This window comes from Sciurus vulgaris (genome assembly GCF_902686455.1).
Source record: "Sciurus vulgaris genome assembly, chromosome: 3".
Classification (NCBI taxonomy): domain Eukaryota; kingdom Metazoa; phylum Chordata; class Mammalia; order Rodentia; family Sciuridae; genus Sciurus; species Sciurus vulgaris.
This window is the reverse complement of record NC_136463.1, coordinates 13574564-13587526: the sequence shown is the minus strand read 5'-3', so window position 1 is coordinate 13587526 and position 12963 is coordinate 13574564. Positions and strand designations below refer to the sequence as shown.

Genomic DNA, 12963 nt, shown 5'->3' with positions numbered 1-12963 from the left:
GGGAGCTATTGCAGTCTGGGGTGACTTTTCTACCTATACCTTAATTTAATGACCTAGATCATGGAATTCAGATGTGCTGATCACATTCACAGTTGATTTATCTAAACTAATTAGGATGGTTGATATTCTCAAAAACCAGGATCAATTCACAACGATTTTGACCACTGAAAACATTTCCTTTCAGAAAGAGTAAAATCAAAGATGGATTTAAAAAAAAAAAAGAAAATAAGATGGATTTAGATGTTCTAGTAAGAGGTAGAAGAAGAACAACAACAACAACAACAAAAACATGAGGAAAGGAATGATCTAGGTGGCAGTGGTACCCCTCGCCTTCCTCATTCGTGGCTGACTCTGCAAATGTGGTGACCTGGCCACTCAGGCTTCCGCGTGACAGCATTGCTCTCTGCTGCCCTTCACTTGGTCCACACCCGCTCCCTTCCCCAACTTGTACCTAGTGGTTTTGTGGGTCTTGCACTTAGACTCTCAGTGCTTCTACCCACAGTTTCCCCCATTTGATTGGCCTGAGGGTGTCTACCTGCCAAAAAGCATCCTGCCTGCCATCACTGTGCCCTATCATCTCTCTTCTCTTTAATCCCACCTCCACCTGCAAAAATGGTGAAAGATTGATTCCTCAGAATCAAAACTGACCACAAGCTGAAGAGAAATTTATTATCATTGGGAGAGACTCACAAACCGCTCTTATCCTGTCATTTAAGATGGATCATGTAATCTTTATGTTACAGTGAAACAGGAGCCCTGCTCATGTGCCAGGAGTGAGTCTAAACGCTACGCGTGCTTAACTCATTTAATTCTCTCAACAGTCCCAAGAGGTGGGAACCAGGGGTAATTGGTTTTACAGATGGAAGTCCCCAAGAGGTTAGGTCCGTTGCCCAGGGTGACACTGCACAAAGGACCTGAAGTCCTGGGCAGCTGGCCTGGCTCCAGGTGGAGGTTGCTGCCTCACCCTATTCCTCACAACCTTGCTGTTAGGGCTGACACCCCATAGGGCCATCAGAGCCAGGCAATAACAAATGAGAGCGCTTAGGTAACTACAGAAACCTCAGGGTGGCTGGAAAATAGCTGTCTGCAGAGTAAGGGATTTGGGGTTATGCAAGTTCAGGAAGTTTAGAGCAGAATATATACGTAAATTAATCTGGTTTCAGACGTGTAAAGAATATTTTGAGCAATGAATATTCTCTGTCAATCGATGAGCAGAAGAAATGCAGTGAAGTCCGGTCAGAAGTGCTTATGCTGGACAGAGGAATCATGTTGCCACCGGGTCTGAGGGGAGATAAGCTGGGGATTGTGAAGGCCCAGGAGACGAGTCTGGAGCAGATGGCTTTGTTCCAGAAGCTGCATTTCAGCTGATCTGTGGCGACTTCACCCATTTCGTCTTTGAACAGCTGTGCTTCTTCATCACGCTCTTACTCTGCTGATACCTAGAATAGATTTTTAGAGCTGGAGACAACTAGTTCAGCTCCTGTGTTTCACAGATAAGAGAACAGAATCAGAAATCAGGCATGCATTGTCACAGGCCTGCCTCAAAGGACAGAGCTGAGTTTTGAACCCAGGTCTGCTGTCACCATGTCCAGCATTCAGACTGCCCTTTTTTTGGTCAAGAAGCGAACATTCTTGAGACTTTCTGCTTAAAGCAAGGTTGCTGTGGGCCTGAAACAGGAAGGGGTGTGAAATGAGGTGTGCTGACTTATGAAATGTCCTTTTTCTTTGAGTAGTATGAACCCAGAGGACCTGGTCGGCCCTTGTACCAAAGAAGAATCTCATCTAGCTCAGTCCAGCCTTGTTCTGAAGAAGGAAGTGCTCCCCCAGACAGCCTGGCGCCGTGTAAAGAGCTGCAGGACCATGGCGACCCACCTTCTTTCAGCTTCTCAGCCCCGGAGTCCTGGGCGAATGCCACCTCATCGGCCCCCTACCAGAACATTCCGTGCAATGGATCCAGCAGGACAGCTCAACCCAGAGAGTTGATAGGTAAGGCGGAGTGGGTGGGGCACCAAAGTGCAGTGGTTTTAACTCCTCAGTGCCTGGGTAGTTACAAGGCTTGCTTTCTTAGAAGAAAATTAATAAATCAATCTGGTTTCAAACATACAAAGAATATTTTGAGGAGAGCAATTTGTATTCTCTGCCAGTGGATTGACTAGAAGAAAGGCAGTAAGATCCAGTTAGGAGGGTTTGTGCTGCACAGGAGGAATCACAGCTTGCTACCAGTTCTAAGGAGAAATAAGCTGGGGAGTTATGAAGGTGCAGGAGATGAGTCTGGAAGGGACCCACGCCCCATGTGCATTATTATCTTTGAACAGTATTCAGTGCTCAGCGCTCAGAGCTTGTGCCCTGGGCATACACATTAATTTAGGAATAGATTGATTCCATTTTTTTTATAGTCTGGAAGGTTAGCAGATATAACCTTGTTTAGAAACTAATTATTTTGACCTGCTATTGAATAAAAGAAGCAAAGGAACTTAAAATGTAATTCTAAATAGTTAGAACTACCTTTGCTTGGGAAAAGTCTGTTTTCTGTTTTGGGAGGTTTGTTTTGTTTTGTTCCATCAGGTGTAAGGGTGGCAGTCGGCTAGGTGGATAGCAGTTTTAAGGGTTGGTTGTCAGCAAGGTGTGGAGAGTGTGCTGTATGATGGGGTGGCCACAGCTGGGTTTAGAAATCCTGCGTGTGAGCCACACACCCACGCAGAGGCCTGGAGTGGAGAAGGTTCTGAGCACTGGAACCGTGCCTGGAAGGTCTGAAGCCTTCCTCTTTGACTTTGGAACAGGACTGCTGTTCCATCTTTCCTCTGTCCTGCCCCCGCCCCCTTTAATTATATTGAACATAAAGAAACTGTTACCGGAGTTCTCCAATGTTCTCTTTGTAGGCCGCAGACACTGATCTTTGTGAACAAGTCTGAGATCTTTGTGTAGTGAATTTCTGCTCTGGTAGCATCAAGCTTTGTATTCAAAATTAATTTCATTCGTCTTTAGAATGTGAATCCATTGTTTCTGTAACTGACCCATTTTTGAGTTTGTGCAATACAAGCATATTTTTAGAACAATGGTCATGGTAGGGCAAAAATGTGAAAGATTTTACTTTTGTTTCCTGGCAGGAGACATTGTCATTTTAATCTTTCAACATTCATCAATACTTTCTATGTGTAAGCGGCTGTATTTCGCCTGGGGTTGCTTAGTCATTCTTAAGGTGCAATATAAATAACACTCATGTTAGCATATTTGAATTTTCTAGAAACATGTCAGTTACAAATCAGTGATGATAATTTGTTACTTTTTCATTGTATTGTTTATTATAACGAATTTAAAAATAACATCATTTCTTTTTTTCACCTAAGTTTTAGGTCAGCTTTTGGCCAAAATCAATTAAAAATTTGACCTGAGCTGATAGGGTAGAAAGTTCCTGAACAGGTGCCTGAAGCCCATGTTATTTATTGTGTCTTTTCTGCAAATGTAGAATGATTTCTTTTCTTATTACTGGGAGATAAATTTAGTATTTCTTAGCTGAAAGTAATACTTAGTTAAAGATGAAAAAAATTAATTCAAAATCACTAGTATTCTGAAGCACAACTTTTTGTTGATTAGTTTTTGTTCATTTGTTTTTTGGGTTTTTTTGTTTGTTTGTTTTAGAAAAATGTAGTAGTGGTACATTGGACAGAAAATATTCACCGCATAAGAGTTTTGAGATTTGTTTCTTGGACTGGAAGAAAGTTATATTATGTTGCTTTTAAATTAAAAAGAGATCACTGTTCTAGGAAAATATTAAATCCTTTAAAAATAATCTTGAATAGTTTTTTTAAAATTTAAAGTTTTAAATAGTACTGTTAAGTTAGTATATTGTCTAAATGAAATACTAAAAGTGAATTATGTTTACCTTAACTCCAAATTCTAGTTTTATATCAGACAACTGTTTCTGATATTAAAGTGCTTTTAAAACTTTGTCATATTGGGTGTGAAGTAGTGTCCATCAAGTGTTACCAGTGTTTCAGGAAAAAAATGAACCACTGTAGCGTGGGTTTGAAAAAGAAATCTTGGGTTGTGTTGTGGCTCAGTGTTAAAGCCTAGCATGTGTGAGGCACTGGGTTCGAATCTCAGTACCACATATAAATAAATAAATAGATAAAGGTCCGTTGATTTAAAAAAAAAAATATATATATATATGTAAATATGTAAAGCATTCTTAGCAGGGTTGGTTGGTTGGTTTTGAGAGGGTCTCACTATGTGGCCAGGCTGGCCCTGAACTCCTGTGCTCCAGTGATCCTCCTGGCTCAGCCTCCCCGGTAGTTGGAACTTTAGGGCTACCATTCTGGGCAACAGGGTTTCTTTTTTCATTTTCTTTATTTTTTATAAACTTATTTTGAATTCAAGGGTAGAGCAGCCTTGTTAAATATCTGTAGACCTGTAGATCCAGAGAGGGAAATATCCATTCTCCCTCTTTTGGCAATTGTGTTGAGCTACATCCTTAGGAAACAAACCAACTCAGTCTAGCTCAAGTACAAAGACTTTGGCATTAAGGTACAGGAAGACCAACTGGATTCATGAGAAGTCCTGGATGGTTTTCTGAGAGATGTACATAATCTATGTAAAGTACACAGCACAGGGTGCCCGACCTCTAGTAAAAACTCAGATACTGGATGTGATTATCCTGACCTCCCTGGGCAAGCGCCGTGGCTTCCTCTGTATACCTACTCCTTTCTTCTGCCCTTTGTGGATCAGTCTTCAGATTGCTCTGCTTCTTCATGTGTGTTTAAGTAGCTTTGAGTGGGCTCCACATAACTGAGCTTATAGGTCTATATCTATCTATCTATCTATCTATCTATCTATCTATCTATCTATCTAAATTTTGATAAAGAATAAAAACAAAAGCTGTGGTTTTGTGGACGGCACAGGTTAGAAATGATGGAATCAGAGAAAGATCTTGAGAGTCAGGCAGATGATAGGAAATGTGACAGCTTATAGCTGCCTTTTTTTTTTTTTTAGCACCTTACTCCATGTTTACTGATCTATATTACAGGAAAGCCTGGCACTGTGAACAAATGGAATCCATGCCACTAATTAGTTAGGATAGTATTCTGAGCTATTTTGATCTGAAGTTTGCATATGCAGCTCATTTTTATTTAGACAGAAACATACTCATATTTACAATCTGTGAGCAGCTAGTACGATAAATATAAAAATACAATTGTACAAATTAGTTTTTTATTCCTCAGCATGCCTTCACATTTGACCTTTAGTGTTTACAGGTTAGCTATGCCAGTCCACGTGGTGGTTTTGTGTTTTCATGAGGTAAGTTTGGTTAGATGTGTTGTGATTGTAGCATTCTGTGCCAGAGGTCTGACCTTGTGGCTTCACTGTTTCTCCCCACGTTCCTGGAGGTGAGTCCCAGCTCGGAGTCTCTGAGCTGGGGACATGCATGCACACCACCAGCGGGCCCTTAATCCAGTGTTGTTGTTCTCTACTTTTAGCTCCACCTAAGACTGTCAAAGCCCCTGAGGATCCGCTGAAGCCTGAAAACCTGGAGGTGTCCAGTTCCTTCAACTATAACATGCTGCAGCATCTCGGCCAGTTCCCGCCCCTCATGCCCAACAAGCAGATTGCAGAGTCGGCCAACAGCAGCAGCCAGCAGAGCTCGGCGGGCAGCAAGCCAGCCATGTCCTATGCCAGCGCGCTGCGGGCGCCCCCCAAACCCCGGCCCCCACCTGAGCAGGCCAAGAAGAGCAGCGACCCCCTGTCTCTGTTCCAGGAGCTCAGCTTGGGGAGCTCCTCGGGCAGCAATGGCTTTTACTCCTATTTTAAATAATCACTTTTTTTTCCTCAAGGGAGAATGTTTTAATTTCTGTTTGTATCAATAGAATTAAGGTAGTTGGACTTCATCTATAGATGCACAGTTCCCTTTGTTTTAATATTAAATATGTTCTCACTTAATTGCTTTGCTGCTAGACTTGCAACTAATTTTTTAAAAGTATATTCCATTATTTTGCATTTTTGATGTGAGTCAGAATTTTGACAGCTTTTATGTAGAATAAAAGATATTTTTAAATTTGTGTATTGTTACATATGTTTGCATCAAGCTAGCAGCTAAGAGGTTAATTGTGCAACTATAAAAAAAAAGAAAAAAAAGTTTGTCTAAAATGTATTTAAAAAGAAAAAAAATTGTAAGTAGCATTTACATTTATTCAATAATATTACCATATGCTGGGTTTCTGTACCAGAAATGGCCAGTTGATGTACAAATGTATGTTATTTTTGCTCAAATTCATTTAAAATTTTTTTAATAAAGGGGCAGCATCTTCTAAATACTTTTAAGTTTTATCAACTTTTTTTTTTTTGTGACAGGATGCTGCATTCTGGAACTTTTATAGTTTTAGACTATGTGTGATGTGCTGTTGTAATCTCCATCCACCGCAGGATAGAGTTAAAGGCATTCTTTGCAGGTGTATTTTGTGTGCCACTGTTTTTTGAAATGTGAAAAACATTGGCATACTTAGTTATTTTTTTGGACAAGCTACACATCAAGCTTGTTTTTAATGTTAATTTGATAGTGTGTGTTTTTTTTTAAACAAATCATGAAGCTGAAAAATTTTTAGGATTGTTGGTGCTTAGTAGACTTGATAACTATTTTAAAAATGCGTGAATTTAGTAAAACCTTTTTTTCTCACTATGCATGTGTACATGTCTGTAACCTGGCTTCCCCATCTCCAATGGTAAAAAGAATCGTGCCGCTTTAAGGTTTGGGTTTTTTTCCCCCTCCAGTAAAAAAATTTTGGTACCTTATTTGATGTTTACATTAAAATGTGACATTATACATGGCAATTCAAATATTTTGCTAGTTGTTTTGTTTGAGGAACATTATTAAAGAAAAAGTATAATGTTTGTCAAAAACTGATCAAAATTCCTCAGAATTTGGGGCAGAAAATTACTCTTGTTTTTATGTCTTTCAATTCTTCAAAAATATCCCTATTGAACTTATATAAAAGTATAAAATTTGAATAACTATCTTAAATATTCTACAGTCTGACAATTGTTTTGAATGAACTTTGGTAAAATTTAAAGGAAAATGTTTACCCTCTTAAAACTTGTGGTCCTATTACACATTTGAAGCAATGCATGTCCTGATCATTTTCTTGACCTAGTAGTGATACTTTTATATTTCAGAGATATCTTGAAACTACAGTATAACTTTTTTTTTTTTTTTTTTTTTTTTTTTTAAATAAGATAAGGCCGGGAACATTTCATATGGACTGAACCTTCCTGATGATCCATTCAAAAATAGTTTTTTGGAAGACTGCTTTTGATAGACCATCCTGTAGTCACAATACATTTTTAAAACCAGGTTGAAAGTGACAAGGGTAAAGGAAAGCTACTTATATCTCTTAGGTGACAAGAGGTTGATTCCTGTTGGCCAGCTACAGCTCCTGTTTGGGATGAAAGAGTGCCTTTGGTTAAAGGACAGCAAGCTGCAGGACAAATGAGGCGTGCCTCGGGCCAGTTCTACTTTTCTGCCCAGAGTGTGGCTCATCTGTGGTGGCTTCGTGGTGTGGGCTGCAGGTCTCGGTCAGGGTGGCAGAGGTAGACCTGGAGACTGCAGACATGTCAATCACAGGTGGAAAGCAGCCAACGAGCGACAGCACTGGCTTTATCTGTTTGATGCCACATCCGCACGTTTAGCTGTGTCAGCTTTGCTTAGCCTACTTCAGCCAGAGGAAGGAAGAACTGTGTGATGTTGCTGTGTATTTCCAACTCTATTCAAAGTTCAAGGCATAGCCCTATTGGAAATTAGGTCACCCCAGTGTGAGATATCTGTGAAAGATAGTTGTCCCATCAGTGGTGATTTCCCCTCGCGACCATGCAGTATGCGGGACAACCCATGCTGGATGAACGTTCCAAAGCATTTTGATGATATGAAGACAGAATCATGCTGTCGAGGCTTTCAGCTGACCCCTTGTCATGAGGTTATTGCCTCATTGTCTGTTTTCCATACTTGAATCTTATCAGTTTTAAATTATTTATATGTATGTTTAGTTAAGGAGGTCATGTGCACACCACCTCATATGAATATATTGATGAGGGAAGAGGGTTAAGGAAGCTGGTAAGTGGCTTTGCCACTCTATTTCTGAGCAGTTATTTCTAAAATGAACAGCTGTCGCCATTTGTTAGTCCAGTGCCCTAAATGTCCAGGCACTCCTTGTTGCCTCTTCTACCGCTAGCCAAGGATTTGAATGCTTCCATCCCACACTCTTGACATTCGGGATCAAATGTTCACTTTAACCCTTAACCAGCTTCCTCTTTCTCAGCTTTACTTAATGCACTCTTTCCAACTGTGCTTTAAAGACTCTTTTTCGTGCACAGAGTCTTATAATAGTTTTGAGCAAGTCTTGCTACAGGAATCATTGCAAGTTTCCATTGAAATGAGGCCTAGCTTCTGTGCTCTTTAACAGCATTTGGGTACGATTTGCAAGTACCCCAAAGTCACACAATAAAAATAACTTGTTTTCTTATTTCATATCCTAAGTTCAACCTTAGAGCTCAGAAAGAACACACACACACACCCTGACACTTTAAAGAAAACTTGATGATAACTGTGGAATAATACCAATTACCAACTTCCTTTTCTTCCAGAACAGATTTCTTCTAAGAGGTTAATTGTTCACATGATTTCTTTCTACTTCTTTGTTCTTTGTATCGCTCTGAAGTTTCCTTGTTCTTGCCAGAACTATTTTTTTATTCATTTCACTTTTTAATTTCAATGCAACTCGAGATTTTCTTTCTTTTTAATCTTAAATTCTTTTAGGTGATTGTGTGTAGAGTAATTCATGCATATTTTTTTCCTGATCTAAAAATGCATTTTTGTTAAGATTTGAAGAGCCTTATTTGCCATAATATGGATGTTTTCTGGTGTTTTGTTTGTTTCTTTAGCATATGCTTTGTAAAATTGTTAGAGCAGAGTTTTGTTTTTGACTAGCCAGTAGTTAATTATTGACCACCTAAACTAACATAACCCCAGTTTTCCTTTCTTCACGCAGCTTTGCTTTTTGTCCAGGTCATCTTGTGTATGTGAAGTACCATACTGTTGCAGGATGTTTTTTTCATCAGAGATTCTAGAGGAAGTTCAGGTTTGGTGTAAACATCAACTGGTCTTTTCAGTTCAAAGAATTGCAGAATAAGTAAAATAAGTAGAATTCCCACTGACTAAGCATTACCTACTTAAACACAGCAACCTCTAAGACCTATTTATGAAAATAGTTTCCTTGTTTATAAAGGGGTTGAAGTTGCTGAGGAAGCTAACTGAATTTGCTAACTTTGAGATCATTAATATATAGTATTATGTGGCTCTAGTGTAGTTGATTTTATATGTTTTCAATATTTTTCACCTCGAGAACAGAGCTATACACATAAAAGAATGTATCTCTAGCCATCTTGGCAAAAAGGGTGTAAAAAACAATTTCAGATAAATTGTTATTAAGAAAATTAGATTTCCTGAGATAGCTGTTGAAAAAGAAACACTTGTGGTCATATTGGTCCATTGTGAAGTTGTTTTTTAAGGAAGGAATCCCAGAAAAATTTACAAAAAGACAATGTTAAAAACTTTAAATATATCAAAAGATAAATTGCTGCTTTAAACTATTATTTAGGCTAGCCATCTCCTTTTCCTCTTTCCAGCTCCTCAGAGGGCGTTATTTGTCTTTTCTGATCTCCCAGACCTTATTTCTGGCTAACAGTCTCCTTAACATAAGAAAGTCCTCAGTTTCTACCATCACCCCCTGCGTCTTCCTGAATCCCCAGGCAAATGTCGTCATGGGTCTGATTGTCTCTTCTATCACATGATCCATGTTCAGACAGCCTAGAAGCTAGAAAACCGTGGATGATGTTCTGTAATACCTTGTTCAAAGTGTCACCTGGTGGTGGTGGTCACACTTTGTAAAGGTGCCAGAGTAAGTGGCACCTCAGTCTTCAAAGTGCCCAGCAGGATAGGCTTCTTGAGTTGTCCCTGTACTTGAGAATGGACATTTACTTGCTGAAACTTTACTGTGAAGCTGCTAAATTTACACTTACCACTTTCACCCCTGTTTAATTAGCAATCTCAAGACCGTTGCTGTATGGAGAGTCTTATAAACGTTTCACATTCTTATAAAACATTCAGAAAGTGGCATTATGTTATTACATTAAACTAGAATATTGAATTAAACAGGTTAAAAAAACAATTTCAATGTAACATTTAAAAAAATTTGAACTTACTGAAAATATCGACTTTGGAATGATCTTTAAGGAAACAGCTGTTAGAACTCCTAATTTTGTTTGAAGGGAGGTACCTAAGAGAAGAATCTAGACTTACAAATGTGAACTGTGGTTAAATCCCAGACCCAGTTATACAGTGGTATTCTAGACCTTCTAAAACTGGAGTGTTAGGAAAACCCAGAGATGTTCATATAGTTTCAGTAATCAGAGTTTTAGACCAGACTTTATTTGGAATTTGTTCAACAGAGAGATTTTATTTTGATACAAATATTAAGCATAAAGCATAGTAAGTTTTATATAATTCTATGAGTTCATTAAACAATATTATGAAATTTTCATTATGTTCTTGGGGAGTCTTTTTAGCTATTTCTACCTCATGTATGAGGTCTCTTCTGTATTTTATTTTGCATATTAGCATGTGATTGCCTGCCTTAGAACTATATATAGGAGGGGAAATCAATATCTTTTAAGAAATTTTTGATTTTACAAAATAATTGTTTTCATTAATACTTTAACGTTTGAGAAATAAGGGGGAAAGGGTGGCAAATGACATAGGTTTCAACAGAGTAGTATCTATATACAACCCTGTCCTGTTTAAGATTTTAGAATTGTGGCAGGACAAATGGGGGGGAAAAGTGGTTCTCAAACTTTAGCCAGCATCAGACTTACCTCAAGGTTTAGTTGAAGCACAGGTTGCCGGACCCACCCCAGAGTTCCTGATTCTAGTAGGCTGGAGCCTGATCACTGACTGGCTTTCTCAGCAAGTTCCCAGCAATGCTGCCAGTCCAGGGACCACACTTTGAGAATCACTGGTCTAGAGAAAGTCTTTCCAGCCATACATTTATTTACTTAGTATAAAAAACTCATCTTTTGAGTCATTTTTACAATTCTGATGCCACGAGTGGCACATTCATGGAGAAAAACTCTGCCTTTGGATTGGCCACCACCCCTCTCTCCTTCCCAGTGGGGTCTGTGCTGCTCTTCCTCATCAGGGTGAGGAGCTCTTTCCCTCCGGGGTGAGTTGGTTTTGTGTACACGGCTGCCTGGGCTTTGGTCTGGAAGTCGTGTGTGTGTTTGATGTGCTTAGAGTCAAGTTGATCTTGATGATCCCTGCACGTGGAGACGAGAATTATGGAAAGAAGCCATCAGCATGTCACGAGAATGCACTTTGCATTTGTCGAGGCGCTAAGTACAGGAGTCCTGTCCTGAGATGGCAGTGACGTGGAGCATTGAAAATGATAGATAATACCCAAATAATGTATTCTGTAGTTTTTATGTTTTTTTTGGGGTGGGGTGGGGTGGGGGGAGGGTGAGGGCAAAGGATTTGCTTTTCAAATTGTGTGTTTCTCAGGTTAACAAAGTTATTTTAGATTCTCTGCCATGCCAGCAGGTGTTAGGGAGAGCCTGAGGTATTGTATATGGCAGAAAATAAATAATTGTTTCTGATTCCTTTGCTACCTTTAAAAAAATCTGTTTGCAAATCAGTTTAGGGGAATCTACCACCAACACAGCATGAGTTATTCATAAATATACATGTATGAGCAAGTTATTTTTGAGAAAGAAACTGCCTGTCACATAATAAATCTGACAGGTCTTTGGATATTTTTACATTTGTGTGGTGTTGTTTTAATATCCACCCTGGACTGCACCATGGGGGTATTGGGCTCTGCTTCTGGATTTTAGTTTGGCTTTGAATTTACTGAGATACTAGCAAGAAAATAAAATCTATTTTTAAGGTAATAGAGTATAGAATGACTTAGGCCTAGAAGTACACGAAGACCATCTTCTGGAAGGCACGGCTGTGGCTTTCTTAAAGCAGTACTTCCTAGCGGAAAGGCTCCATGAGCTCTGGTGAGGGTTGGTGGTCTGTTCGGCACAGGTTCCTCTATGCAGTCCCAGCTCGTGGGGAGCTTTGGTTTATTTACACTTGGCCTTGCATGACCCCTTGTATGCGAAGACCTCTTCATATCTTTCAGTAGGTCAGAGGGCACTTTTGTCCAGGCTAACTTTCCAAAGTGTCACTTACACCTGAGGATGTTTCTCAGCAACCCCCACCTCTCACTAAGAGGAATGGTCCTGGATTTTCTCCTATCCAGACCACACCTGCTCCTATAAATCCATGTATATGACATTATGTACATCATGTACTGTATCTGATTTCTGTGCCAGTCATCTGACCTGATTCTTTGAAGCCCATGAAGGTACTGGTTATATGTAGTAGTTGTATCCTAGGTAAATATGGTGATTAAAATACTTCTCTAAATTATAAAGGTAATGGGTTTTGCATTTTATTAAAGGGACCTGTTATCAGTGACACAGGATTTTTTTTTTAATGCTTCAAAAATACAGTTCTCTAACTTGTTCAGCTAACTTTGTAGGATCAATAACTTAGCAAATTCATACTGGTTCTTATTGGAAAGCTTTCCTGAAGAAGGCGATAGAAAATTGAACTGGTCAGTTTCCATCTCTTTGAAGTGCCAGTTGTACAGCCACTGAATTGAGCATAATTTATGGCAAAATTATTATTTTTCTTTGCAGTAAATGATACCTCATCTAAGAGGCTCTGATACCTGAAGAGTTTATTCTTTAAAGTAAAAATGACTTTGTACCATAAAATAACCCCAAAGCTACTCTCTAGGGTTTTTATTTTCCTCTTTCCTTGTCTATGTCTCTTCTTTTCTAACCTAGTTTTTTGGAATTACTTTAGCTACTTCGGTT

At 39.2% G+C, this 12963-nt stretch overlaps 1 protein-coding gene across 6 annotated transcripts in view; it reads left to right on the top strand.

The window, feature by feature from the left end:
- Positions 1-12864, top strand: part of HELZ (helicase with zinc finger) — a 160964-nt gene extending 148100 nt beyond the window's left edge. For all 6 annotated transcript variants that reach the window (XM_079131559.1, XM_079131563.1, XM_079131562.1 and 3 more), the window contains 2 exons: positions 1734-1986; positions 5475-12864. In XM_079131559.1, the coding sequence (XP_078987685.1) occupies positions 1734-1986; positions 5475-5809 (588 nt within the window). In that variant the 3' untranslated portion in view covers positions 5810-12864. The remainder of the gene's footprint in view (positions 1-1733; positions 1987-5474) is intronic.
- The last annotated feature ends 99 nt before the right edge of the window (positions 12865-12963 follow it).